Source organism: Cygnus atratus, chromosome 3, assembly GCF_013377495.2.
Source record: "Cygnus atratus isolate AKBS03 ecotype Queensland, Australia chromosome 3, CAtr_DNAZoo_HiC_assembly, whole genome shotgun sequence".
In the NCBI taxonomy this organism is placed as follows: Eukaryota; Metazoa; Chordata; class Aves; order Anseriformes; family Anatidae; genus Cygnus; species Cygnus atratus.
Window position 1 is genome coordinate 86,140,962 of NC_066364.1, and position 15,526 is coordinate 86,156,487.

Sequence of the window (15,526 nt, forward strand, 5' to 3'; positions counted from 1 at the left end):
TCTGGAGAAGAGGAGGCTCAGGGGAGACCTTATTGCTCTCTACAGCTACCTGAAAGGAAGGTGTGGGGAGCTGGGGGTCAGCCTCTTCTCGCAGATAACTAGTCATAGGATTAGAGGGAATGGCCTCAAGTTGCACCAGGGGAGGTTTAGGTTGGAAATTAGGAGGCATTTCTTCTCAGAAAGAGTAGTCAGGCATTGGAACGGGTTGCCCAGGTGGAGTCACCATCCCTGAGGGTATTTAAGGAAAGGTTAGACCTGCTGCTTAGGGGCATGGGTTAGTGGGTGACATTGGTGGTAGGGGGACAGTTGGACCAGATGATCTCGGAGTTCTTTTCCAACCTTAATGATTCTATGACTGGTGGAAACCTCCGGGGTGGGGCATCCACAACCTCCCTGGGCAACCTGTTCCAATGCCTCACCACACTCTGAGTGAAGAATTTCCTCCTAATCCCTAATCTAAATCTCTCTTTTTTAGTCTAAAATCATTCCCCCCTTGTCCTGCCATTAAAAGGTCTTGGGAATCATAATTGGCACTTCAAGGAGTTCCTGGTTCACAGATTATTCATTTACTTATTAGCCTATAATGTTGTGGTTTTTTGTTTTGTTTTGTTTTGTTTAGTTTCTCCTTCTATTAATTTGTAAATTAATAGAATTGATGTAAAGTTCTGGTATGTATCTTTCTGAGAGAAGGAGTTTTTCATCTTAACTACTTCCTGTGTGGAAAGAATGGCCTCATTTTCTTTCTTTGATCCTACCCCCTTGATGGTTTTATTTCATACCCTTTACTTTATGCATTCAAAGAAGCAGTGGATCATCATTTACATACCACCCATTAACTGAGAGACCTGCATCTTCATTTTTTTTCTAAAAAGCCCAAGAGCTGTTCCACACCTTTTGGCCAATCTTGCCATTGTTTGTAGTTCTTATTCTATTCTATCTTTTTGATGTCAAGGCCAAAAGAACAGAAAAAGTCCTCATTGTTTAAATGTGGTACATCCTAGAACTAGCATCATATTTACTGTTTTGATTGCTACTTGAAAATGAGTCCATGTTCTTAGAAAGCTGGCTTTAATAATCTAAAATGCCCAAGTAATTATAGTTATTGCAAAGCCCATAAATGACTTTGACTAGGACAGATTGTTATTTTTGGTCATCCCTTTATATTTCTATCTGCTAAATTTCCAGTAATTTCCCTTTCTAGTTAACTGTTCTAGCATTTTTGTTCCATCCTGTTATGTCTGTGGAAGACTGTCGCTGACAAACATTTGGATTTTTCATGTGAACAGAACATGAAACAACTGTATGCTAGTGTGTAAAATGATGGTGCAGCCACATTTGAATACTCTAAGCAGTCCTAACCTCCTTTGCCCTACTACCAGCATCAGAAAGGATTGTATTTGGAATGCCCATACAGACTAGGGCTTGACAGGTTAAAAAAGCTGTAACTGAGCAGGATAAGACAAAGGTCTTTACCTGAATGACAAAAAATGCTTAACAGGGAATTATTTTTTCCGCCTGCCATGTCTCTTTTCAAACATCAGGTGGGAAGAATGAAAAACTTAAGGCTCAAGACAAACGAAGGTTAGCAGAGAAACTCCGAATCATTGAATCATCTACATTGGAAAAGATCTTCAAGATCTAGCTCAACCATCAACCTGACCTAATATGTCCTATCACCAAACCCTGTCACGTCCCCATGGCTCTTGAATACCTCCAGGGCTGGGACACCACCATGTCCCTGGACAGCCTGTTCAGATGCCTATCCTACCCTTTCTGTGAATAAATTCTTCACGATATCCAATCTAAACCTCCCCTGGCATGACTGGAGGCTGCTTCCTCGCATCCCATCCCTTGTCACCTAAAAGAGGCCAACACACTCCTCAGTGGAAGCTCCTTTCAGGCAGTTGTAGAGTGTGATGAGGTCTCCTCATAGCCTTCTCCTCTCCAGACTGAACAGCCCCAGTTCCCTCAGCTGCTCCTTCCTCACAAGTATTGCTTTCTTCTCCCTTCACCAGCTTCATTGGTCTTCTCTGCACATGCTTGAGCCACTCAATACCCATCTGGTAGGGGCCCAGAACTGAACACAATACACTTTGGGATACCAAAAGTTTGCAGAGGAATATAAAAGAAGTAGACTTAAAAAATAAAAATAAAAATAAAAAAAATGATAAGCTATTGCTCATAAAGACACAATGTAAAGATAGCAAAGGGTGGGCACTAGAGTGACTCTGCTAATATAAAACAAGTATCTCCAGAAGTTATATGCTGGGTAGGCAGCCAAACTGGGGGAAACATAATAGCCAAAAAGCGCCCCCCCCGTGCTTCAGTTACAAGGTTCCAATGTTCCCAGTGCTCATGGGGACCTACTGCAGCCTCAGGGCTTTCCTGGGGCGGTCTCTTTGCTTGCACAAGTCGAAGATGCTCACTTAGTTGTGGGGAGCTGGGGGTCAGCCTCTTCTCGCAGATAACTAGTTATAGGACTAGAGGGAATGGTCTCAAGTTGCGCCAGGGGAGGTTCAGTTTGGAAATGAGGAGACATTTCTTCTCAGAATGAGTGGTTAAGCATTGGAATGGGTTGCCCAGGGAGGTGGTGGAGTCATCGTCCCTGAGGGTGTTTAAGGAAAGGTTGGACCTGGTGCTTTGGGACATGGTTTAGTTAGGTGATAGTGGTAATACGGTGATGGTTGGACCAGATGATCTTGGAGCACTTTTCCAACCTTAATGATTCTGTGATTCTACACATCCGAAGTCCAACGATGAAATTAAGCAGCGACTGGCCATTTTTATTTTTTTACAAAAGTAGGACAGTGTCCCTTAAAACACCTCCGCTTCCGCCGACCGGCACCCGCAGGAGCTGCCACCTGCCCTGGAGGCGGATCCCTATCCCCACACCGCCTCAGGGTAGGCTACTAGGGGCGAAGGTCCCCGCCTCCAGCACGGAGTGCAGCGGGCACCGCGCCGGAGGTGACGGGCGGCCCCAGCGCCGCCGGTCGTGCCGTGCGCTGCCCCGCGACGCCGCCTTCCGCCGCCAACGGGTCTCGCGCGCGGCGCTCCGCCCCCTGCGACCGTTGGGAGCGGCCGTTGGGCAGCCCTGTCCCGTCACGCGCCTCCTCCTTCCCCCTCCCGCCCCCGGAGCTGCGGGAGGCGCTGGGAGCGCGCACGGCCGGGGGCGCGCAGGCGGCGGGGGGGGGGTTGTCTCCAGGTGCCGCGATGGCGGCGGCGGCCTCGCAGCGGGACCCGGGCGACTGGCAGGACTTCTCCGGCTTCCAGCCCCCGCAGGCTGGCGGCGCTCCCGAGGCCGCCCGCGACAAAAGCGGCTGGGCCGGGGGGGATCTGGGGGCGAGGCTGTCCCTCTGCTTCCAGCCCCCGCAGGCCCGGGCTGGCGGCGGCGGCGGCGAGAGCCGCGTTCCGCTGCGGCCCCTCACGGAGCAGAGCGCCCTGCAGGACGACGAGTGAGTGCGGACGGGGGGACGGACAGACGGACAGACGGACAGACAGAGGGGAGCGGCGGTGCCCGGGGAGGCCCGGCCCGGCCTGAGGGGACAGCGGGGACGTGGGGCTGGCAGGGCAGGGCGCTCTGCGGCTCGTCCTGGCCTCGGGGCCCGGCCTTGCCGCTGCCTTGGGAGGGAGCCCTTTGGCTTTGGGTCCTGGAGCCGCCTGTGCCTGCGGCCCCGTGGGTGGGTGTCCCTCGCCCCAGACGGGACCGCTCCGGCAGGCGGAGCGGCTGGCGGTGCTGTGCCTTCGGCTGCTTGCCGCCCGCCCGCTGCTCTGCTTCACCGCTGGGGGCTGAACGGGGGAGGGATGGAAAGCAGATAGAGAACGGGATCGCCGAGTTGCGACTGTGATAATTGCTGTCTACCCCCAGCAATAGACCACTTCTGACCTCTGCTGCCTTCCTGTTTTTATTTTACTAGTATTTATATTCTCTTTTATAGTAAATTTCACTGTTAGCTTGTCTTCATTATACAATCATAGAATCATTAGAAACACTGTCTTCATTATACAGTCACACTGCAGCTTTTCTGTTACTTTGAGGTAACTAAATTATATGTCTCATTCCAAGAAAAGGGTGGGAAAAAAAAAGCCACTCAGCAAATGACTGGGTGTCTGGTATAAACAGTGAGGTAAGTACACAGAGCTGTGAATCAGAGATGTTGTACAGCAGGAGACTCTGTCTGCCCTTCTGTCTCTGGCTCAGGCATTCCTCTGACCTCCTGTGATCCTAGCTAGGCAACCGCTCCAAACACGCATCAACAGCGTGTTGCTGTTGGCAGGGTTAGAGGCAGGGTTTGTTAGCTGACTTGAGATGACCTTCTGATGGGGCTGCTCAGTTTCAAAATCTCAACTGGTGTACCAGAACAGGACGGCATTTGCAAGCCTAGAGTCCATTGTGTACTGTAGACATGATTAAGATCAACTGTGAACAAGAGTGATGGACTGGGATCAGCGAGAGTAGTTCTAGATAAAACAAAATTACTGTAAAATTTTAGCATAAGTTCTGCATGTTCATTATTCAGTGATAAACAGAGAGAGGGAAAAAAAGTATGATAAAAGTAGCTAAAGCAAGCCATAAAAATAGAAGTTTGGCTCAGATGTTGCTATTCAGCTAGTTGCTATTCTGCTAATTCCCAATTTTAAATCGCAAAATGCGAGGAAAACGAGAGCAACACTAGGAAAACAATTTATAGCTGAGATCAAATTTCCTTAGGGGAGGGTTTGCCCACTCCCCAGGAAGATTTTGAGTATAGTTATATAATTAGCAATGAGGCTGTCTCTTTGTTACCTTGCTTTATATTACTGCTGTGCATAAATTTTACATTTAAAATGAGAACTAAATGGGGTTTATTAAAAACCATTGTCACTTGACTTCAGAACTTGATAAAAAATATTGTCAGTAACTTGCAGATGAATGTTTAGTAGTCATTGATTGAAATATATTATCATTACAGATACGGTTACTGCTGATCAGTTATTGTTTTAAGTTCTGCATCTTCATTTTTATTCTTCTCTCCAGGATCTGGAATGCCTTGACTGATAATTATGGTAATGTAATGCCAGTTGACTGGAAATCTTCCCACACCAGAGCTTTGCACTTGCCAACGCTGAATCTTTCAGAAAAAGGGGTAAGTTCTGATCAGTAAAAATACCCCTTCTTGGATCTTTTATACTCAGCTGGAAAATAAAGCAATTTGCTTTTGTATAAAGGAGTGTTGCTATTAAATAGCTTAAAATATTTTGCTTGACATTAGACATGAGGTTTTTAAAAAAAATAATAGACAAACAGTCATTGATGTATGTTTGCTTCTGTTTGGGTTGGAATAATACAGGGTTAGATGGATGTTTATTAGAGGCCAATGTTAATTAGATCAGAGCATGAGAGGTAACATTTATGTGGAATGATTTCTCATCTTTCTCCTATCTGTTTTATCTTGAACAGTGTTCTGGGTAAGGGAGGAGAAAAGGGAGTATTCTGATTTAGTAAATCCATTGTGGACTTTTTCAAAGTTGATCTCATTCTGCAGTCAGGTGGAGACTGAAGTAGATTCTTTAACAGAAAAGACAACCCAGGTGTCACTGAAATGTAATGCTTTGTTTTGTTTTTCTTATTTAACAAGTGAAATGGTTTTCTAGAGAAAGAAGAGCTCGAGCAATGTTTATAGAAGGGTTTGTCCTCTGATCTTCTTAAAAGTGGATTAAAACACTTTGGTAAGAAAAGCTAGGAAGAGTTCTCATCTCTCAGGTCTTCTGAGGAAATGAGTTGTTTATCTTTAAACGTGGTGAAGTTGAATTATGTTGTAAAAATACCTTGGTGTGTAACGTGAGAATAGATTAATGCTTTGATTTTGATTAGAAATCGACAGCTATATTTTACTATAACAGCAGTAGTTACTGTTCTGGTGAAAAGGGTATCAGAAGAAAACTGACTCTTAGGAGTTCTTCAGGGGAAGATGGCAATGTGGAACTCACTTTGTCTTTCTCTGAGTCTGATGATCATCTCTTGATTTTGACTTGTGTTTATTCTAATTTTTATTAATAGAGTGCTCAGATTGTCTAAGTGGTTTCGGAGTAATTAGATCCTTACATTTAAAGTTAAAATCAATTGCATCCCCATGTGCTGTAATTGTATTATGTGACTGAAAAGATGGACTGAAAGACTGATGGCTTTCTTCATAAGGAACTAGTTACAATATAAAATATTTAATATATTTTTTGTAAATTTTGTGGGAAATTATGATGGAACTACATGAATGTAAAGTTGGTTTGATGAATTAGAAAGAATCTTAGGTATGCTGCCAGTAGAGGAAATTTTAGTTTATGAATTAAATATAGCTCAAGTTTTTTCAGCTTTCACTCCACCTGGCATGTCTTTTGATGTGTAAATCCCATCTGTTTGGAAGCATTCAGCACGCTTTTTTTTTCTACTTGTCTGTTTCAGCAGTATTTCTGGATATATGACAGCACGTATGGGCCAGCTAGTAGCTTGTTTTAACTTCCTTACACTGAATGCTAACAGTTAAGCAACATTTCCTTGATGCATTTGAAATTAATAATATGCCATTGGACTTGTGCTTGAGGTATTTCTCTTCCTGTTCTAGGAAGAAAAAACGTCAGGTGAATGAGGCTGATTCATCAGTTCTTTGTTGGTTGACATCACAGACCTGCGAATATTTTTGTATGGCTCTGACAGTGAAAGGAGCAGCTGGGTGGAAGTCTTGTACAGTGGTACAAGGAACAGGATTGCGCAATTGCTTGTTTAGAATATTTGTTAGATTACTTTTAGACAGATCTTTCCCTCAATTGCAAAAAACATTACTGCCAGCACAATGAGTATGAGTGTGAGGACAGAAACAAGCATGGAGAGTGGCCGGGTGGTCCTTTGGGCATCAGCTGTAGCTTGGGCTGGTTTAGGTAGTTTATTAGCCTATATTATCAGAATATATTCTAGTAGTCTTTCACGGTATTGTTTCTGGGGATGGCAGGAAGGAGGAACTGACCTCCTTCTAGCTATGATGTTATCCTTGCTTACTATCTCATAGTTGTTAACCATTTCAGGACTGCAGACATTAAAGAATGACAAAACTTAAATGTATCCACATGGTAGGTGAACAAAGATTCTTAGTGGAGCCCTGTCACTGCATTGTTATTCCAGATTCTGGACAAAATTGGACATCTGACTTCCTTCTGATGTCTGAAGGAATACAAAGTGTGTGTTTTCAGATGACTTTAGCTTTTCTAGGCTGGTTTGGCTGGAATCCAGTAACAGATAAAATGCAGAAAAAACAAACCACTTTGTAAATAAGCTGTAATATGTCAGTGGGAGAGTAAAATATACCTGACTGATTAAGGCGCAGACTTAAATAAACATGTTCTATTTCTAAAACAACAAAAAAAAGTTTATTTCATTATGTGAAAAAGTAGAACTGTAAAAGCACATAAAATAACAGATTTGTGTAATATTAGATATTATATGTAGCTTTCCTCCCCCACACTGAAACCTGTGTCTTCGTTTAAGACAACTGCCTGATTTAAATACCTACATTGGATTGACAGCTTTCCCTGGAAACATATGTGTGTCGTTGTGTACAAGGTCTTTAAATGCTGAGGGTTTTTTCATCTTTCAAAAGTGACAGCTATTTTAACTTTCTACATTTACAGTTTTGATTTCAGTTATTAAGGCACTTCAGTTTCCAGGTACTTGACAGCAAGAATCATTGATTCCATTATTACGGGCAAGGAATATGTTTTGTTTGTGTGAAACTCAGTATTAGATTCCCTTTTTTTATTTGTATACACATATTTATACATATAAATGTGCATGTGTGTTAGATTTATATAAAAATACAAATTTTCATGCTTTCTAGGTAAATGATAACTTAAACCTTGACCTGTCAGATGACGAAGAGCTGAGGGAACAGTTGGATATGCATTCTATCATTGTTTCCTGCATCAATGACGAACCACTGTTCACAGCAGAACAGGTAAAGTGTTCAGCAAAGACACTGTTGTTCTTGTAGTACTTTCTTTTCGTCTGTAATTATCTTTTTGTTCTTCTTCCTTGCTGTTTACAATAGCTAAGCTTCTTAATTGTTCTTTTATTAGAGTTGTAATAATGTGTGAGATACTGTTACATCATTCAGATTTGAAAAACTTCTGGTTCTTCAGGTGAGGTTGATAGTCAGGGTTTTTGAAATCCTTATACCCTTCTTATCATGAATTAGTCAGAAATACTACTAAACTAAATATATGGATTAAGAAGCCAAAATATTTTCAAAATGGTGGTATTGTTATGATGTTTGTAGTTTTCCAGCCTGACAGCATGGACATTCATATCCACGTATGGCTTTGCAGTTACTGAGAATTCTCTGAAGCTTTTGCCTAATGTGAGGGCAGATCAACACTTTTTCTACTAAGCATTTGAATTACTTGGTGACTGAAGGCTTCTGTTACAAATCCACAGTTTTAAGCTCTCTTGAGAATTGCTCTTTTGAGTGAGGTTAATGTCTGTCCACTAAGATCCTGCTTAAGTAAGCAAATGCAAGAGTGGATGTTCTTGTTATTTCAGTGGTTATCTTTGAATTCTCATGAACATGGTTACTGAGAGTACAAGAGCTGGGATTGCTTGAGCTGTCTTGGCTCTTTTTTTACTGCGAGGTGGATCTGAACAATGTCTATAGCCGTTAAACTTGCAGAATTTGATCTGTTATTTATTCAGCTAATAATTTAGCCTGTAGACATACTTTTCAGTATAAAAATGAACATAAGTTCTTTACGTGCAGGATTTCTGTTCTTATGCTTTCTGTCTGGCTCAGATCTTATCCCTAGGGAAGGGAATCAGCTTCAGGTTATGATGGATCAGTTCATAAAACTTCACATAAGCACAGCAGATTATCAGGTTATTCAGAACTTGTTTTGGCTGACACTTTCATTTTGTCTGGAAGCAATTTCATATTAATGGTAAAACAATTATGAGAACAATAAACTAATACCGATGTGAATGAACAAATAATATGCCCTATAGTATAAAGAAAAAAAATAATAAAGAGGATGTAGGTTGGATGGCTCTGAGGAAATATTAGTACTATTTCTTCTGATAGTCATATCATGGGACTCTTACATTCTGATCTAAGTACCAGATTAGCAGGAAGATTTTGTCATGTTGGAGGAGATGGAGAGAAAAATACTCAGACTTTAAAGAGCTGAGAACAGAGAATTCCATTTGTAGTAGATGGCTTTGTTTGATGTTTTTTAATGTCATCTTTGTTCCATTTGCACTGAATTTTCTGTAAAAGAGGCATCCATAAAAGGACACAACAGTTTTGCTTAGAAAGTATAGTGAAATTTGGGGGTATAAAAAAAAAATGTAATTGACTTTGTTTTGTTTTTCCTTCAACTGAATACTCTGGAAAGATAGTCCAGCTTGCTTATTCCAGTTCAGTTCTCTTAGGCAGAACCCTGTGTACCTTCGTATGGAAATAGCTGTATGGTTTCAACACACTTCTTGTAGTGAGATCACCAAAACACCAGGAAAAGATAGTCTCAGAGAATGAGGAGGAAATATCAATATGATTTTGTTTGTTCTTCTGAATCCAGTCTCAGTATTAGTTTTGTCCAGCAACATCTGTGCTAATTGAAAGTAAAAAAATACTTAAGCTCTTAATAGATTTGCTTCAAATTGCAGGCTGTTTCTCTTCTTGCAGTGAGGATTTTCATAAGGATTTTCTTTTTTGAAGGTGATTGAAGAAATAGAGGAAATGATGCAGGAATCACCTGATCCAGAAGATGATGAAACGCCCACTCAATCCGATCGTCTCTCCTTACTTTCCCAGGAAATTCAGACACTCAAGAGATCCAGTACAAACAACAGCTATGAAGAGAGTAAGTGATGTTTATTTAGTATTTTGTTCTTATGTCTATTGAAAATACTTTAATGGGTAAGATTGCCATGTACTTGATCTATAGTGACTCATTCTTACGAAATTTCTGCATCCAACAATATTTTCAAAATGTTTAAATTCTCCCAAAAGGAGAAACTAGAATTAGAACGTGAATAGAAGACTTTTCGTAATTTAGGATAAAAATAAAACTTTATAACATTTATAATATACTGAAGCTTGATTCACTGTGATGAGAGCCTTTCATAGATAATGTGAGAAGCGTATTATTTTTATTAAACTTTATTAAATTATATTCTGAAACGAAATGCTTTCTTGAAGCCACTGTGCTATTGGTGTTTAAGGAGATGAGCTAAAGCTCCTGAAAGCTATGTGGTAGGTAATAGAAAATGGTGTTTCTATGGTACTGTTTCAGTCACTGCAACTTACCGTGATACATAGTAACACTGAAATGAAGAAACGATTGCTTTTTTCCTACCTAAAGCCATGACTCTTTCTCTCTCCACCCTTTCCATTCCTCTTCAGAAAACTTAAGAATTAAAAAACTTTGTGTTATCTTCTACACAGAGGAAATAATCTGCTCTTCCTTTTATAAAAGAAGTAATTACATATATAGCTTAAGTGTAATATTTGGATTTGTTTGCGAAAAAAACCTGTGATTAATCAATTTCATGATGGAAATTTGTTTCGTCTGCTTATTTGTCAAAATCTATTTTAGAAGGTGATAGGAACGCATCTGCTAGCACATCCTACTACTCTGTGACCTTTTAAAAGTTTGGTGCTCTCTTTCCTGTAGTCTGGGTCAGCAGTATAAATTCTACAAGTGATTCAGAAAACTGGCTGACCTTCTGTGACATGACTTACAGTTTCTGCTACATTTCAGATTTATGGAGGAGATTCCATTTTCATGGTTGGACTCATAGCTGTCTTAACGCATAAATTTTAGGAATGTGAAAGCAAAGTGTATTTTGTTCAGCAGGGCTTCCTGCTCTTCTGACAGTTCCATATGTCCTTAGGTTTGGAGTTAATCAAGCTTGCTTTCTATTCCATATCATATTTATTTTGCTTTGCCTCAGGAGCTCATCTTCTCTGTTGCATCTTTATGGATTAAAGGTCAGCCTTGACCAAATAATTCCTTGAGTTACTTTGGCAGATAATTTAACTTTGCTTCATCAGTTTCTCAGAATCTGTTTTCACATCTCTCAGATCACTGTTTTAGGGAAAGCTCTTGCTACCTTTTTTATGTGCGAAGTCACTTCAGAATTAGTCTGCATATCTCCAAAAATCTTGCAGGTTTTTCCTGGAAACTGAGTATGTCTTTTGTAGGACAAGTCAGAGGTGTTATTCTTTAGGTCTGAGAGAAAGAAATCAAAGTTTGTATTTGCTCTTTTCTTGGGGAAAGACTTGTATTAAGACAGTCCAAAAATAGAAAGTTACGATTCTGGTTACACAGATTAGTCCCCTAGTGTACAAATCTAAGATTTAGTCCAGGTAGTCTACTGAATTTGAATTATTCTGTTTTCACTCACCCGTATCAGGTGAGTAATTTCTATGTAGCACCTCTGTAGCCTTTGATCATGACAACTGATCAATCATAAGTCAGGATTACAGTTGAATAATCTGTCCCTCTCTTTTGGGTTTTGAACAATTGGTTTTTAGGCTGTGAAGCTGGTTCTTAAGTGTTGGAACTCACTGGTGTTCTCACTGTTTTTTTTCATGAAATAAAACAGTGGTGCAACCGATGTTTTTAATCTGTCCTCTGTACTGAATGCATATTACATTTAGTCATATTATTTTTTTTCTCAGTTTCACAGACTGTAGGGCCTATTATGTCTTTTGCACACCCATACACCAGAAAATCCTGTATCTACCTTTTTTCTCCTGCTTATGTTTGAGTTGATGTTGCTATTTGCAAGTACTGACAAGCATAATTGACTTAGCACAGCACCAACTTTTTGCAAAGACCTACTGTGGTATGCAATGACTGCGAACACAGCTGAGATGCTGTTAGGCACAGAGGCTATCACCCGCACGCTGCATGCTTAGAATAGTTTAAGCAACAGCTTAAACAGGTGGTAGACAGTTCAAACTACTTGAAACTTAGAGCCTTTAGCATACTGTACTGTCATAGTATTCTAGCAGAGTTTAAGGCCTTAAGCTACCCCCCCCAAAAAATGTCTCATTGCCGGAGAATTGCCCTAACAGGTTTTGTCGCGTCTCCTTTGGTAAGGGAAAAGGAGCTTTCTCCAATTAGTTTTCCCTGCTGTAATTTAAGAGAGAGAAAAACATTTCACCTACTACCTTTTTTAATGCTTTTTTTTCTGAGAGCTATACTTTATTGTAGTTCCTGGGCTTATCTGTATTTTTCAACACTTGCCCATGAGCGCTTTTCCTTACAACAGTTTTTTTGAACATAAAATTTGAACATAACCAAATAATTGCAAACACCTATGCAGTGTCTTTAAATAGATTGTACTCTTCAGTTTAACCAGGACTATCTATTGTTCAAATGCCAATGAAAATGATGTCCTTTGACACAGCATCTGGGACTTAATAGTTCCCTACGTACGCCATATGTAATTGGAGGAGCGAGTACCCAAGCAAGCCTCAGAAGATTCTTCGTGGTCCTAATTCACTGTCTGTAGTGTGTTACTAAATGGTATCTTTAAAATGCAAAGCTCAAGGGTTTGTTTTGTTTCTAAACCATCATTTTACAGGCTTCTGGTGTAGCTTTGACCAATGCAGACTCGTGCTTTCTCAAAACCACTAGTACTTATTTTTGCTTGAAATGAACCTGTCAGCCTCTTTTGATCTAGGCCCTTGTTTCAGGTGATACAAGGCCATGCTTTTGATTACAATCCCCAGACAAAGAAAATTTGGAGGTTTCTTGTTTTTTTTTTTTTTTTTTTTTTACTACTAAAGGCATCTAAAGAGCTTATTGTAAAAGTTTGATCTTTTATTAATATGCTTGCACACCTTACCAATATCCCTAAGAAGATTCCCTCACAGAGTGTTTACAGTTTCTGTATTATTGTATCCAAGGATTCCAGCAGTGTCAAACTGTTGATTTTTCTGTAGGAAAATATGGAGATCTTTTATTTTGAACAGTGACTGCCAATGGAAAATAATAACAAAGATATTAGTATTGTAAGTTTAGTGCTTACTTCAGCTTCCTTAACTATGGCATTCCCTTTCTATTTGCAGATTGTCTCTAATTTCTCAGAAATAAACAGAAAGTTTAAAAATCGTATTGCTAATCCGGTTTCCTGTGTGATGAGTTTATTCCTTTAGGAATATTGTTTTGTTCTATGCAGTTTTAGAACTGAATTTTTTGTTTAGAAAAATTTCAGAGTGCTTTTTTCATGCAATCCTGAACATATTCATATGCTTAAGATCTTGACGGATTGCTTTTTATATGAACTATTTATAGGAGTAAAAAGATTGTCTGTTGCTGAGTTAAACGAACTGCTAGAAGAAATTGAGACTGCTATTAAGGATTATTCTGAGGAACTGGTACAGCAGTTGGCACTACGAGACGAGCTGGAGTTTGAGAAAGAAGTGAAAAACAGCTTCATTTCTGTCCTCATTGAAGTACAAAATAAACAGAGAGAGCACAAAGAGACGGCAAAGAAGAAAAAGAAGCTGAAAAATGGTAGCCCTCAGAATGGGAAACAAGAAAGAGGTCATATGCCTGGAACAGTAAGAATATTTTTATAACTGCTTATACATTCAAAATAACTTGTTTTTCTTTATGGAAAAGTATTAGTCCTAGATTAGAAGAAGATAGCTGGTATACTTTCTTCCATGCATTCATTCACAGGTGTTTTTTTTCCTCAAATTTGTATAAGGCATTAGTATACTATACTATACTCTTCTCATACTCGGAAAAGGAATTTTGATGTTTGCAAATTCACCTGGAATCAAAATAACCTTCTTGCAAAAAATGTTGTCTTTTGATGTTCTGCTTTGTGTTCTATTATCAGACTAAGTAAATTTATTAATCTGTTTTGGTTTAGAGTGAATTTTAATATGTGTACTACTATTAGTCTTGTAGGACAATCAGTATTGTTATTGATGTAGCTGCTCAGATATTTATTAATCATGTTGATTTGGGGCTAGAAAAATAAGTCTTACCCTGCACCTCTGAACCCCGTGGTAAAGTTATCTCCAATGAGAGACAGCGTGAGGCCAACATTTAATGCAGATGTACATGGAGGAAGTAATTTGGTTTGTTCTTTGCGGAACATAGCAACAAAAGCAAAAACATCTTTCAAACTGAGTTTGAGTAATAGGAGGTAGAGAATGAGAAATTAGATCATTATCTCGTCAATGCAATTTTATCTGTCTTATCTGTCCAGCGTAATTTTACATGGGATGATGATGTTAGGATTTCTAAGCAATAGGATGTGGAAAATGTGCTTAATGTATTGGGGGTCTTGGCTAAATCCCAGAAAGAATGCTTCAGTTTTGCTTCAAAAGTTTCTTTTTCAAACTTAAGTGATAAACATCTGTAATGAAACATTCTTCTTCAGAATTTATTTCTAAACTTATGAGAATAAGATAACTGCAATGTAACCCAAAGATAGTTCTGATCTTGTCTGAAAGGCAGATCCTGACAGAAAACAGTCCTGACATTCATTCTGTTCTTGGACTGGTAGATCACTTTTTGTATTTTTTTTTTTTTCACTTGTGGAAAGGGAAAGACAATGTGGACAGACTTTATTAAACATTATATTAAGATCTAGGCAATGTTTACTAAATTAAAATGTTTAGTTGATACACTTGCATCTGCACAAGGAATTCTACTAATCTTTATCACTTCTATTAAGAGCATTTTATGTAAATTTGAAAATCTTTACTGACTCTAATCAAAAAGTCATCCTTTGTGTATACAGCTAAGTTTTAATGGAACTCTAAGAAAGAAAGTGTATGTCAGGAAAACAATACAGAATTTTCATCATTTTGGAAGAGCAAATTGAAGAGTTCAAATGTACTCCTTTTTGGTTCTCAGTCATGGAAGAGCAAAAAAGTGTTATTCTAACAAAAAAGAAAAGTACTTGGTTTTGAAACTTGAGTCAAGTGATTTATTACCTTAGTTAGTTTCAAGTTTAGAGTCCTGAATGATGCTTTCAAATATAAATGCATGTGGTCCGGAAACAAGACGCTTTCAAGTTTGGTTGCTTCAAGATGTACATGTCCGATTGCTTCCTGAGATGGGTTGAGCAAACTAGCTCCCAAATGAGACCGTAGGCTTAGTATGTGTGGTTCTTTTGAAAGCAGCTTCCACTATTATTAAATAGATTTGGGAACCTTCATCCAGAAGCAAAGGTGCAAGGTTCTTTCCTTCAACATTTTTTTTTTTTAAGTGCAAAGAATGCACATACAAGTAATAGTATGTTCAGATGACCTTGTGAAGAAGAGTTTTTGTGAATAAAATTAATAATACATTCACTAAAACTATAATGAAGTCTCATTTAAATAACAGTACTTGGGAATAGGATTAAATTACTGTATTCTGAGAAAATCAATTCTTCTGTAGATACTCTAGTTAGATTTTAATAATTACAGGTTAAAGTTCATTATTTTTGATACAGGCTTTGGGTAAATTGCTTTCTCATACTTCCAAAACTTTG

General features: G+C 39.4%; 1 protein-coding gene across 3 annotated transcripts in view; it reads left to right on the forward strand.

Moving 5' to 3' along the window:
* The first annotated feature begins 3,131 nt into the window (after window positions 1-3,131).
* The window catches only part of FEZ2 (fasciculation and elongation protein zeta 2), a 32,500-nt gene continuing 20,105 nt past the window's right edge, over window positions 3,132-15,526 (forward strand). For all 3 annotated transcript variants that reach the window (XR_007708064.1, XR_007708065.1, XM_035560749.2), the window contains exons 1-5: window positions 3,132-3,452; window positions 5,015-5,123; window positions 7,863-7,979; window positions 9,732-9,876; window positions 13,324-13,592. Coding sequence is in view for 1 of the 3 variants with exons in the window: in XM_035560749.2 (XP_035416642.1) it covers window positions 3,211-3,452; window positions 5,015-5,123; window positions 7,863-7,979; window positions 9,732-9,876; window positions 13,324-13,592 (882 nt within the window). In the remaining 2 variants the exon portion in view is untranslated. The remainder of the gene's footprint in view (window positions 3,453-5,014; window positions 5,124-7,862; window positions 7,980-9,731; window positions 9,877-13,323; window positions 13,593-15,526) is intronic.